Source organism: Phyllobates terribilis, unplaced genomic scaffold, assembly GCF_046119375.1.
Source record: "Phyllobates terribilis strain yellow unplaced genomic scaffold, ASM4611937v1 Scaffold_4__5_contigs__length_816908805, whole genome shotgun sequence".
Taxonomy (NCBI): Eukaryota; Metazoa; Chordata; class Amphibia; order Anura; family Dendrobatidae; genus Phyllobates; species Phyllobates terribilis.
Genome location: NW_027362764.1, coordinates 178,912,944 through 178,926,058, shown reverse-complemented (window position 1 = coordinate 178,926,058; position 13,115 = coordinate 178,912,944). Strand labels below are relative to the sequence as shown.

Sequence of the window (13,115 nt, the reverse complement as noted above, 5' to 3'; positions counted from 1 at the left end):
CAATGCTCTAACTGAGGGAAGGAGGTTGTTGTCCAAAATCTCACGATGCATGACCCCATTCATCTTCCTTTCAGTATGGTGCAGTCGTCATATCCCCTTTGCAGAAAAGCACCCCCAAAGTATAATGTTTCCTGCACCATGCATCACAGTTGGGACGATGTTCTTAGGGTTGTACTCATCCTTCTTCTTCCTCCAAATACAGCGAGTTGAGTTAATACCAAAGGGCTCAATTTTTGTCTCATCTGACCACAGCACCTTCTCCCAATAACTCACAGAATCATCCAGGTGTTCATTGGCAAACTTCAGATGGGCCTGCACATGTGCCTTCTTGAGCAGGGAGACCTTGCGGGCACTGCAGTATTTTAAGCCTTTAAGACTTAATGTGTTACCAATGGTTTTCTTGGTGACTGTGATCCCAGCTGCCTGGAGATCATTAACAAGTTCCCCTGTGTAGTTTTAGGCTGATCTGTCACCTTTCTCATGATCAAGGATACCCTATGAGGTGAGATTTTGCATGGTGCCCCAGATCGATGTCGATTGACAGACATTTTGTATTTATTCCATTTTCTTACTATCGCTCCAACAGTTGTCTCCATCTCACTCAGGGTCTTACTTATTGTTTTGTAGTTCATTCCAGCTTTGTGCAGGTCTATGACCTTGTCCCTGACATCCTTAGAAAGCTCTTTGGTCTTGCCCATGTTGTAGAGGTTAGAGTCTGACTGATTAAATGAGTCTGTGGACAGGAGTCTTTTATACAGGTGACTATGTAATTCAGCTGTCTTTAATGCAGGTAACAAGTTGATTAGGAGAGTCTAACTGGTCTGTAGGAGCCAGAACTCATAATGGTTTGTAGGGGATCAAATTCTTATTTCCCCTACTATATATATATATATATATATATATATATATATATATTTATATGTATATGATATACATGTGTTTAAAAAATTCTGGATCTAGAAATTAGACTTTTTAGCTGTTTATTGCATATGAAATGGGTATAAAGACTAAATGCCAGCTGTATATGGAACACACACAGTCACAATGTCACTCCCATTGAAGTAAATTTTTGGTTTTAGTTATCATTAGAGATGAGTGAATATACTGTACTTGAGTGGAATTAAATTCAGCTCGTACATTACAAAGATCCACTTTTGCTAAAATAGTTATTTTTGTAATTCATTTCCACCTGTATATAGCAAAATGCATTTGGGCAGAGTGGGGATTCAGCACAGTGAAGAGCAGAGAGGTGAGCGGTAAGTTCGGTGTAATTACTTATTTATTTTACATCTTACATTTATTATGGGGTCAGGAAAAAGAGCGCCATAATCCTTGAAATTTTAGCACAGTCTCGAAATGTTGACACTTTTCAAATGTATAGCTCCAAAAGACTTTATGATTAACACATCAGCTTTTTGATCTTTACCAATCTGATTAAAGGGGACCTTTGACTGTTTTTTTATATTTAAACTGAGTATCTCCTACAATTGCCACTGTTCTACAGGTTTTTTTTCTTTCTGTGCTCTTTGTTCTAAAGTTATGCTCTCCAGTAATATACATGCTAATTTACCCTTCAACAAACTGGGCATATACCACAGAACTTCTGTCATAGAGGAAAGTAAGCAACACCCAGCGGTTCCTGTGGTATGTGCCCAGCTGGTTGAAGGGGAGGTTTGCAAAGTTATTACCTGGGGACATAACTTTGAAGTGGAGGAGCACAGAAAAAAACACAAAATGTTTCCAGAATCTGGGGATGGACTGATCAGTTTACATAAAAACAAATTGAGTGAAAGATCCTCTGGGAAGAACCCTATTTAAGGGGTTATCCGGACAGAAAACAAAATCCTTAAAGAGGACCTATCAGTTATAAGAAAAATATTACAAAAATGACAGTAGATTAAATAATCAGACTTTTCTCAAATAATTATCATGAGCGAATCAGATGATTTCCAAAAATGTTACAACAATGCACATTTTATTTTTATTTTACCAGCATAGGCCTAATATCTGCTGAGATACTTTTCTCGGACATTCCCACTGTGAGGGGAGAGCTGATTCTATACAGCATGTAAATAGTTAATAGAGCCTTGCTCTGGGATCTGGTGTTTTTTTTTTTTTTTTAGCAATTTGTCAACTCATTGGTCTGGTGAGATTAACTCCTTTAAAGGGTTAACCCCCAAGAGATATAGGGTTAATCTAACTGGTTAATCTACAAATTCAGGAATCAGCTTCCTGTAAAGCGTTAATTTGAGTCTCTCATTAAGTAATGTCCGCAGATAAACACACTTACAACACAGTAGACAAGCAGTAGCTCATTCACTAATCTCCTTCTGCTGCAATATAATATACAGGGATCCATTTTCCGTCTCTTACATTCAGCATTAAGAAAGATAGCAGCACAGATCTCCTCTGGGCTTACCGTATCTGCTGTGCAATCTCAAGGTCTCACATATAGTATTATGTCCCAACTCAGAAGCAGATAGTCTCACACAGCTGTTAAAATAGTGAGACAGTGGAGAACCTAATGTTAGCTGACTTCAGTTTCTCCTTCTTAAAAAGTTATAGCAAATATCACTACATTGGACAGGTTTTTTTTTAGCTTTTCTAAACATTATATAATATATACTATTCATTCATGAACTTTTGCAGTAGATGATAATTAAAGAGAACCTATGTTTAAAATAGCAAACCAGTTGTAAACTTCAAATACCTTCTTTGTTGCAGTCAAGCTATTGAAAAGAGCAAGCAAGCAAGATAGCTCCATTCACACACAGGCCTTGTGATATTCCAACACAGAAAATGCTGGGAACGGACAAAATAAGACCAGATTAGGACACCTTTGATTTAACTATATTAGAAAGTTGTATAAATTGCTATTTATTTTATTTATGTTTTTGACAGTGACACTATATAAGTGATAATAAGAAGGAAATGCACACATACTGCTTGTTCAGGAAGCACTGTATTAAATACATTTCCAACAAATTAGTAGTTCAGCTGGTGTTGGCTACACCTAAAATAACCTAGGGTGGCCGAAAGTATTGTTCTGCTGATTGCTATATCTTCTGATATAACTCCATACACATACTTGCTTGGCTTTACCAAGGTTGCAAGTGTTTTCAATGGGATTATTACCTCCCACAGAAACAAAACGATCAAGTGATTTAGTTTTATCCGTGTATTGCACAGAACTGCTGGGTCCTCAAGACTGTTAAACACCCTTTTTAATTGCTCTTAGACCTGAGTAAAAAAAATGAGGGTCCTAAAAGAAAACATCCTCCATTAATAGGATTGTCACATGATTGGGGTATATAAAGTTTATAAAATGAAGTCCTGTGAGTGTAACTCCCAATTTGCCAGTCCCAGTGGATCATTGCATTAAATGAAAGGTCATTCATTTCCTGTATTCCCAAAACAGTGATTTTATTAAAATTACAGCAAGCAGCTCAGTAAGTGAAACATCGCTAGAATTAGGGTCTCTTTTTCTACATTATGCTGCTCTCAGACTAGGTGGCAAAAATCTGGTGACAGTTTCTCTTTAATGGCGGCACCAGCATCTTATTTAAAAAAAAAAAAATGTTTTTGTTTTTCTATGTATAATAGTTGGGAGTAGGGATGAGCAGACCTGTGGATATTTGGGTTTGTTGGGTTCAGGTACCAGAATTCTACGTAAACTTGAACCCGAACCCTGAACCCCAAAGAAGTCAGTGGGGACCCGAACTTTGGTGCTGTAAAATGGTCGTAGTAAGGGTTAGAGGGCAACCAAAGGAAGTAGAGAGTCCATGTCCGGAATTCAGCACCGGACACTAGGTGTCCCGTACGATCTCCGCACTTTGCAGTTCGGGTTCGCTCATCTCTAGCTGGGGGTTTAAAGTGATTGTCCCATGAGAGAGATTTATAGCATATTTTAGGCTACATCATAGATATTTGATGGATGTACTGTAGCTACGACCTCCCTCATCTATCTTCAAAAGTTGAGTCCACCAATTCCCTCATGCAGCTGTCGCTCGACATCCAGTACATCGGGAGCGGCGGCTGCACATCCATCAACACTCTCCATTCATTGCTATGTGAGTTTTGGACACAATTGAACAAATATAATAAAATGAGCAGGAAGCAGGAAAAATCCATTTTTTGCACTGTTTAATAAAGTGATCTAAAACTATAGGTAGCTAAAATATTGAGATACATTTATTTCACAAAAGTCAGACACTGAACTTAATTATTCTTTGGTTAAAATTTTTATTTTCTTTCTTTAGCCTGTTAAAACAAAATAAAAAAACAAAACAAAAAGGTGATACTACACAGCCTGGTGACAAGGCTTTCTAGAAGCTACTATAAATCAACCAAAATAGAGATGACTTGTAATATATACTCGACACATATGGAAATAATTAAGCTGCAAGGAAAATCATGTTTTTATGATATAAGGTATATATCTTTTGGTGAATGGAACTTATAGTGTTTTATCGCATGTTTATACACTGAGGCTCTGCTCACAATAGCATCATTGCTTTTATCTCTAATGGAGCTACGACAGCTATACCGGATATATATGGATGAGGTCCATTAGGTTCCTATTGGGTATATAATGCAAATGTGACCAGAGCCTTACAATTATAATATATTTTACTTTTCTTCTTTCCCATTCTCACCATAAACAATTACCATCTAAAACCTAAAACTATAAGGATTAAACAAATAGAAAAATAAAACAAAGAATTTAAAAATATTTTTCAATATGGTCAAATATGGATAAAATTTTCATTTTATGAATGTATGAAACTCCTTTTAGTTCTATGTTATAATATCTGGATCAGAGTAGCTTGGCATGTTCTATATATAGTTAGTAAAGTATCAGTTGCATACATTCATTCACCTTACATGCAAAATGGGATAATATATTAGCTATGTACATTTTCTTTTTCTGAATAATAAATTAATTCAATATGCATAAGAATTGTGCATTTCTCTTGAAAACTGCAAGCTTTTACCAAAAAAAGACATTTAGTTATAAATAGTTTAAATACTTTAAATACATATTTCATACCAAGAATATAAAAATAGCATTTTTTTTCTGATAAATAAATTAAGAGGTTTCATTAAAATGACAAATAACGTGCAACAACTAACCATCTACCAATTCTATTTGGTTGATTGTCTAGGAGATGACATGCAGCGAAAATTGTCCCTATGTCGTCTCTGAACTGACAAATAGACAGCAGGAGTCATGGTTACCTGAAGCAAGCATTGACAGTGCTATTGTTTGCAAATGACAGTCAGGCACTCAGGAAAGAGCGTTTGCTTTGTGATACAATAACTTCCTATGACATTTGTGGTCATGTGTTCTTTTGTATATGACTTCCAGCTGTTCTGACCCTTAGGGTCTTCGGTCTTTAACAAAAGTCTGGCTTATAGACCCACAGCTTACATAAGTAACAAAACACACCCACCACACTCGTAAATACATATGGTGAGCTACTGTGCTTATTTTTTTTTTTTAATAAATTCTCAAACATTTTTCAAAATATTTCTTTGCAGTTTCATGCATAAATCGTTACCACTTTGCTGCTTCTGTTAAATGTTGATAATTAGTTATCACTATACATTTATGGCTTTGTCATCTTTATACTCTATCGTACTTGTAACAACGTCACTTGGGTAATCCTCCGTAGACTGTCCTTGTGACATTACAGTCGTTCCTTCTACATCCCAAGAACCTGGCAAGTTTTCAAGGCTTAGTGAACTAATTGCTCCTTGGCTGAATCCTTCTTCAGATCTACTGGGCAGCACTAGCTGCAGAGAAGTGTCAGAAGATGAATATACAGATGGAGAAAGAGTTGCAGATATAGACTGCAGAGGAGTTAATGTGGTATCCGATGGAGGTGATGTGCACTTTAAATATGGCAAATGCTCTGCCTGAATTACTTGATAATGTGAAGGAGAATATCCAAGGCTTGAAGTATAATAATATTCGCCTTCTAATGTATTTTCTATGTTTGATACATTTCTTTGGGGGCTGCTTCCTACACTTGCAGAATCCAAATTCCATAGGTCAGATACAACTGTTCCTTGGCATAGTTGCGTTGGGGTTCCGATCAAGGTTTCATCTTGTGTTTGCATGCACTGTTGACTTGTCGTCCATGTCATTCGAGTCTGCATCTGATCAATTGGGGAACCTATTGTAGTTCCCATTGCTTCCAGCACTGTGCCATATGTTGAATAGTATCCAACTGGTCGTTGAACTGCTAGGAGGTTTTCTAAAATATTCATGACAACCTTCATATCTTTGCTCAACTGAGAAACTTCATGGGTTAATGTACTTACCTAGAACAATAACAAAATGTTACACATAATTATATGCAAATAAAATAAGTACATTTTGCAGTAAATACAATTGTTTCTTTTAGCCTGGAAGCCTTATTATGTTTTAGTATATATACATCTTTTACCTATTGATATTCCTAAGTCAGTATATCAAGAATAACCACATAACCTTTCCATGCAATTTCCATGAAAATATTATAAAAAAAATATTTTTCATCTGTGTTTTGAGCAATTATTGGAGATCTCAGGACTCAGACACCACCAATCTACAGGCACTTAAAGTGCCTACAAAATATAAAAAATCACTTAAAAGTTAGGTTACTTTTTAATTTTCACAAGAGGTAATGAGTGAAAGTAGCATTTGTTACTCAATTTCTCCCAAGTAAGTATACCCTATGTGCAAGAGAAAAATATCTGGCACTCCTTGTGTTGATGAGGAGAACAATCTTTAATGATGCAATCCAGAAAATAAACGTTTCAATCTACTTTAGACCTTCATCAGACTAAAAAAGTATAGATGTAAACATAAATCAGTGGATACAAGTGTTCAAGACTCATCTTAAAAGCAATGTATAAATACAAAACAACAAAGCTATCTATCTATCCATCTATCTTCTATCTATACAGTATGTTTACATCTTGGGTTCCTTTGTTACTACTACTCCAATAGAAGTAGAGCAATTTGTGAAGAATGATGTTGCACTGTAATGACAGCATATCCTCATTACAAACATAAACTCAGATGTCAGACTCCTAGATAATGTGACAGGTACATTATTTACTGACATTCAAAGTTACAAATGCCACCAATTAGTCTGAATAATACAATGGCTTAGTTATCTGATTTCTGATGTACATTTTACTAAAGGATGAAAAAGTGGACAAGTAAGACCATTTTTACAGGCATTAACATTGTGACACTGATTTTTCAAATAATATGATTACACGGTTATTTTTATCTTAAATCCATTGGAATAATTTTTCACAACAGCTTATTTTTCTGTACACCTACAATATTGTATTTAGTGTACTTTACTGGAGTTAACATTAGAACTGTGTGATCTATAACTAAAGTGAGCTGTGTAAATGGCATCTAGTCCTAATCTACCAACTTTGACGAACATGAATAATTAACCAGAATTTTTGGTCTTTTTCCTGCAATAAATAGTGTAAACACAAGGATATTGTGAAAGCACTACTGGTGACTATGCTTGGTAGGGTTTCTCCTACTAATTAGAGGGAGCTTGTGCTGTCCTAAAATGTTAATGGCATGCAGATATAGGGTCAATCTGCAGGTTAATAGAGTTACAATGGTGTCTTACTGAAAGTGCAGGTACTGGAAGAAAATTAACTTTATTCCTTTCAAGAGCTGCTCGCTTTCAGTCACAAAGGCGAGCATAGTGTGTTTACAGTCATCGCTCACAACAGCACACCCAGGCACTTTGACAGCTTGCTCTGCACAAATGTGCTATAGAGCAAGCTTCACTGTGTACTGAGCGGTGACAGGTGCTCCTCTGGACATGCCTCTGACTGAAAGCTCTCTCCTCTTGGGAGGAATAAAGTTCTTTTCACCAACTATTATTGACAACATCGAGCAGGGAGGTGTGAAAGTGCATATTCCCAAAGAAAGCTTAGTTGAACTGCAAGCAGAAATGTCACATATTGAGCTCCAAAAACAACAAATGTCTGTCAGTGGTTGCCTGGCAGCTCAAAAATGGCTACCACCAACAGGATTGGCACAGAGCCCTGGGGTTGCCCTGACCTTCACACTTTAACCCCTATACAGGGACCTGGACTTAAACAGGGGTCCATGGGCAAGAGCCAGAGTCAGCTGCTATTTGGTAGCTCAAGCTGGCAAGAAGGATAGTGAGGTACCTGGGTCAAAACTAAGACGGCAGCAAAGGTACAAAATCGTCAGGCATAAGAAACATCAATAATAAAGTCGAGGTCAAAGCAAGAAAACACAATACTAAACAGGAGCAGGATATACAGGCCTTAACCAGGGAAGCACAGAGCCATAGCTGGCAGCTTCCAGCAGTAAGCTGGAAGCTTTAGCAGGGTGTGGTGCTTTCCAATTTCCTGGAGCAGGGAGCTGATAACTATTCCAACTATCTATTCCAATCATCTCCAGGGCTTCTGCTGTCCGGCTCCTGCTTGTCACAGTGCTCTTTTCAACCCCCCCAAAAAAACTACATACAGTACAGACCAAAAGTTTGGACACACCTTCTCATTTAAAGATTTTTCTGTATTTTCATGACTTAGAAAATTGTACATTCACACTGAAGGCATCAAAACTATGAATTAACACATGTGGAATTATATACTTAACAAAAAAGTGTGAAACAAATGAAAATATGTCTTATATTCTAGGTTCTTCAAAGTAGCCACCTTATGCTTTGATGACTGCTTTGCACACTCTTGGAATTCTCTTGATGAGCTTCAAGAGGTAGTCACCGGAAATGGTCTTCCAACAATCTTGAAGGAGTTTCCAGAGATGCTTAGCACTTGCTGGCCCCCTTGCCTTCACTCTGCGGTCCAGCTCACCCCAAACCTTGTCGATTGGGTTCAGGTCTGGTGACTGTGGAGGCCAGGTCATCTGGTGTAGCACCCTATCACTCTCCTTCTTGGTCAAATAGCCCTTACACAGCCTGGAGGTGTGTTTGGGGTCATTGTCCTGTTGAAAAATAAATGATGGTCCAACTAAAGGCAAACCTGAGGGAATAGCATGCCGCTGCAAGATGCTGTGGTAGCCATGCCTGTTCAGTATGCCTTCAATTTTGAATAAATCCCCAACAGTGTCACCAGCAAAGCACCCTCACACCATCACACCTCCTCCTCCGTGCTTCACGGTGGGAACCAGGCATGTAGAGTCCATCCGTTCACCTTTTCTGCGTCGCACAAAGACACGGTGGTTGGAGCCAAAGATCTCAAATTTGGACTCATCAGACCAAAGCACAGATTTCCACTGGTCTAATGTCCTTTCCTTGTGTTCTTTAGCCCAAACAAGTCTCTTCTGCTTGTTGCCTGTCCTTAGCAGTGGTTTCCTAGCAGCTATTTTACCATGAAGGCCTGCTGCACAAAGTCTCCTCTTAATAGTTGTTGTAGAGATGTGTCTGCTGCTAGAACTCTGTGTGGCATTGACCTGGTCTCTAATCTGAGCAGCTGTTAACCTGCGATTTCTGAGGCTGGTTACTCAGTTAAACTTATCCTCAGAAGCAGAGGTGACTCTTGGTCTTCCTTTCCTGGGGCGGTCCTCATGTGAGCCAGTTTCTTTGTAGCGCTTGATGGTTTTTGCAACTGCACTTGGGGACACTTTCAAAGTTTGCCTAATTTTTCGGACTGACTGACCTTCATTTCTTAAAGTAATGATGGCCACTCGTTTTTCTTTACTTAGCTGCTTTTTTATTGCCATAATGCAAATTCTAACAGTCTATTCAGTACGACTATCAGCTGTGTATCCACCAGACTTATGCACAACACAACTGATGGTTCCAACCCCATTTATAAGGCAAGAAATCACACTTATTAAACCTGACTGGGCACACCTGTGAAGTGAAAACCATATCCGGTGACTACCTGTTGAAGCTCATCAAGAGAATGCCAAGAGTGTGCAAAGCAGTCATCAAAGCAAAAGGTGGCTACTTTGAAGAACCTAGAATATAAGACATATTTTCATTTGTTTCACACTTTTTTGTTAAGTATATAATTCCACATGTGTTAATTCATAGTTTTGATGCCTTCAGTGTGAATGTACAATTTTCAAATTCATGAAAATACAGAAAAATCTTTAAATGAGAAGGTGTGTCCAAACTTTTGGTCTGTACTGTATATTTCATATCTCTGCGTTTGCAACAACCTGTATTATAAAACTATAGAATTATTTATACTGCACAGTGAGTGCTGCAAAAAAATACAGGGTGGGACATTTATATAGATACACCTAAATTAAATGGGAATGGTTACTGATATCAACTTCCAGAACAAATTCTAGCACAGGCTTCCAGTAACCATTGTTTCAGATGCTGCACATCTCGCATCTTCACAGCATAGACAATTGCCTTCAGATGACCCCAAAGATAAAAGTCTAATGGGGTCAGATCGGGAGACCTTGGTGGCCATTCAACTGGCCCATGATGACCAATCTACTTTCCAGGAAACTGTTCATGTAGGAATGCTCGGACCTCTGACACCCATAATGTGGCGGTGCACCATCTTGTTGGAAAAACTCAGGGAACGTGCCATCTTCAGTGCATAAAGAGGGCAACACATCATCATGTAGCAATTTCAGATATCCAGTGGCATTGAGGTTTCCATTGATGAAGAATGGCCCAACTATCTTTGTACCCCATATACCACACCATACCATCAAGATACGAGATGTGCAGCATTTGAAACAACGAATACTGGAAGCCTGTGCTAGCATTTGTTCTGCGGTGTTGCTATCAGTGTGTCAAGAGTGGAAAAAGAGGGTTGCATTGACAATCCAACACAATGGGCAACACTTTGAACACATTTTATAAGTGGTCATAAACTTGTAAAAAACTCATGAAAGAATAAAGCTACGTTAAAACCAAGCACACCATTGTTTTTCTTATGAAATTCTCAATAAGTTTGATGTGTCACGTGACCCTCTTCCCATTGAAAAAAATAAAGTTGGATCCAAAATGGCCAACTTTAAAATGGCCACCATGGTCACCACCCATCTGGAAACGTTTTTCCCCTCCCATATACTAATGTGCCACAAACAGGAAGTTGATATCACCAACCATTCCCATTTAATTTAGGTGTATCCATATGAATGGCCCACTCTGTACAATGCCAGAATTACTGAAAATCGATTAAATAAAAAGTGATTAAAAAGTAATATGTGTTGGAAATTGAAACAAAGAAACAAAAAAAAGCTACAGCTCAATATACAAAAACATGCCCTCACAGAGCTCTCTAAATGAGAAAAAAAAGTTTTGAGTCTCAGAACATGATCAATTCTTTTTAAATCCATAAAAAGTGATTTTCTTGTGCAAAAGTAGTAAAATGTAACAAAATATGTTTATTAGACATCACAGTAATCATATCGACCCATACAGATAAACTATATCATTATTTTTCCTGTACAGGAAATAAAAAAATATAAAAAACAATGTCATAATTGCTGTTTTTGTTCATACAGCCTCACAAAGAAATTAAATAAAAGATGTTCTAAAAACATTTACACAAAAACTGCACCAGTGAAAACTAAATAAAAATTAAACCATAACACTATTGGAAAAATTTAAGCTATGGGTCTCAAAATATGGTGACCAGAAAAATATTTTTGGTTTTAAATAATTTTTTGTGTTTAAAAGTAGTAAATAGTGATGAGCGAGCATGCTCGCTACTGCTCGGTGCTCGCCCGAGCATCTCACTGCTCGAGATGCACTGCGCTCGCCGAGTATTTCCAGGGTTGCTTGACAGGACCTCGGGCTTCCTCCCTGCATGTTTGGCGCTCTTTACAGGGCCAATGAACATGCAGGGATTGCCTGCCACTCACTGTAATGCCGCAGCCATGTCGGTTGTGGCATTACAGTGATTGGCTGGCCGCACAGCGTCATCGGACCTGGCGCCGCCATGCTCGTCACAGTCACTCCAGAATCAGACAGTGTAGGGAGAGCAGCTGCTGAGCTAGGGAGAGATTTGCTTGTTTCTAGTTAGTGTAGGTGTACCAAACTATATTAGAGACACATATCCATCTCAACAAACAGTCCTTCTGAGGACTAATCCATATGCAGAGATATCAGGAAGGTAGTGTATATAGGCAGGCAGGCAGTGTATATAGCAGACTGAAGTGCACATAGCACAAGAGGCTCCATTCCAGTTCTGTCTGCTGCTGCTGTTAGATATTTCTAGAAATAGGCCCAGGTCTCCGGGGCCAGGAATAATTTTTTTTTGGATCTTAATTCTCATTATTTGCTTGAAAAGCAATCCAGATAACACAGTTTTTCAGCGGCATTTGCTTGTTGGCACTGCAGAAAACAGCAAGGTCCTTTCCATATTACAGAGCTAAAAATCCAGCTATTTAAAACTGTGTTTTCTTCGTCACACGGATCACATATACTTTTTCAGAAAATATTGCCATTTCTGACCTCCATTAAAAATTTGTTTCAGTGTGTCAGTGAAGCAATTGACACCACTTTGCTGTTCAAAATAGTTACCTACAGGCCAGGTATTTAAAACTGTGGTTTCTCCCTCACACGGATCACATATAAGTTCGCTCCAAATTCAGTCATTTGTAGTGAGCGTGGAAGATATTGTCCTCCATTTAAAATGGGCAAGACACGTGGCAAGGGACGGGGAACTGGACGTGATGGTGATGATGGTGCTTACAGAGGCCGAGGCCATGGGCAAGCTGAGATTGTGCCACAACTAGTGATGAGCGAACATGCTTGCTACTGCTCGGTGCTCGCCCGAGCATCTCACTGCTTGAAATGCTTGACGCTCGGCGAGTATTTCCAGGTTGCTCGGGCGGGAACTTTGGTCCCCTCCCTGCATGTTTGGCGCTATTTAGAGAGTCAATGAACATGCAGGGATTGCCTGCCATGCACTGTAATGCCGTAGCCATGTTGGTCGTGGCCATTACAGTGATTGGCTGGCCACACAGCATCATCAGGTCTATATCAGACCTGGCGCTGCCATGTTCGTCACAGTCACTCCGGATCAGACAGTGTAGGGAGAGCTGCTGCTGTGTCAGGGAAAGATTTGATTGTGTATTAGGTAGTGTAGGGAGAAAAACCGTACATTACACATATCCATCT

The 13,115-nt window shown here is 38.7% G+C and overlaps 1 protein-coding gene across 1 annotated transcript in view; it reads right to left on the bottom strand.

Annotated features, from left to right (window-relative positions):
- Window positions 1–884: 884 nt before the first annotated feature.
- Window positions 885–13,115, bottom strand: part of KCNH8 (potassium voltage-gated channel subfamily H member 8) — a 715,304-nt gene continuing 703,073 nt past the window's right edge. Inside the window, exon 16 of the mRNA XM_073677958.1 lies at window positions 885–6,327. Within this exon, the coding sequence (XP_073534059.1) occupies window positions 5,602–6,327 (726 nt within the window). The 3' untranslated portion in view covers window positions 885–5,601. The remainder of the gene's footprint in view (window positions 6,328–13,115) is intronic.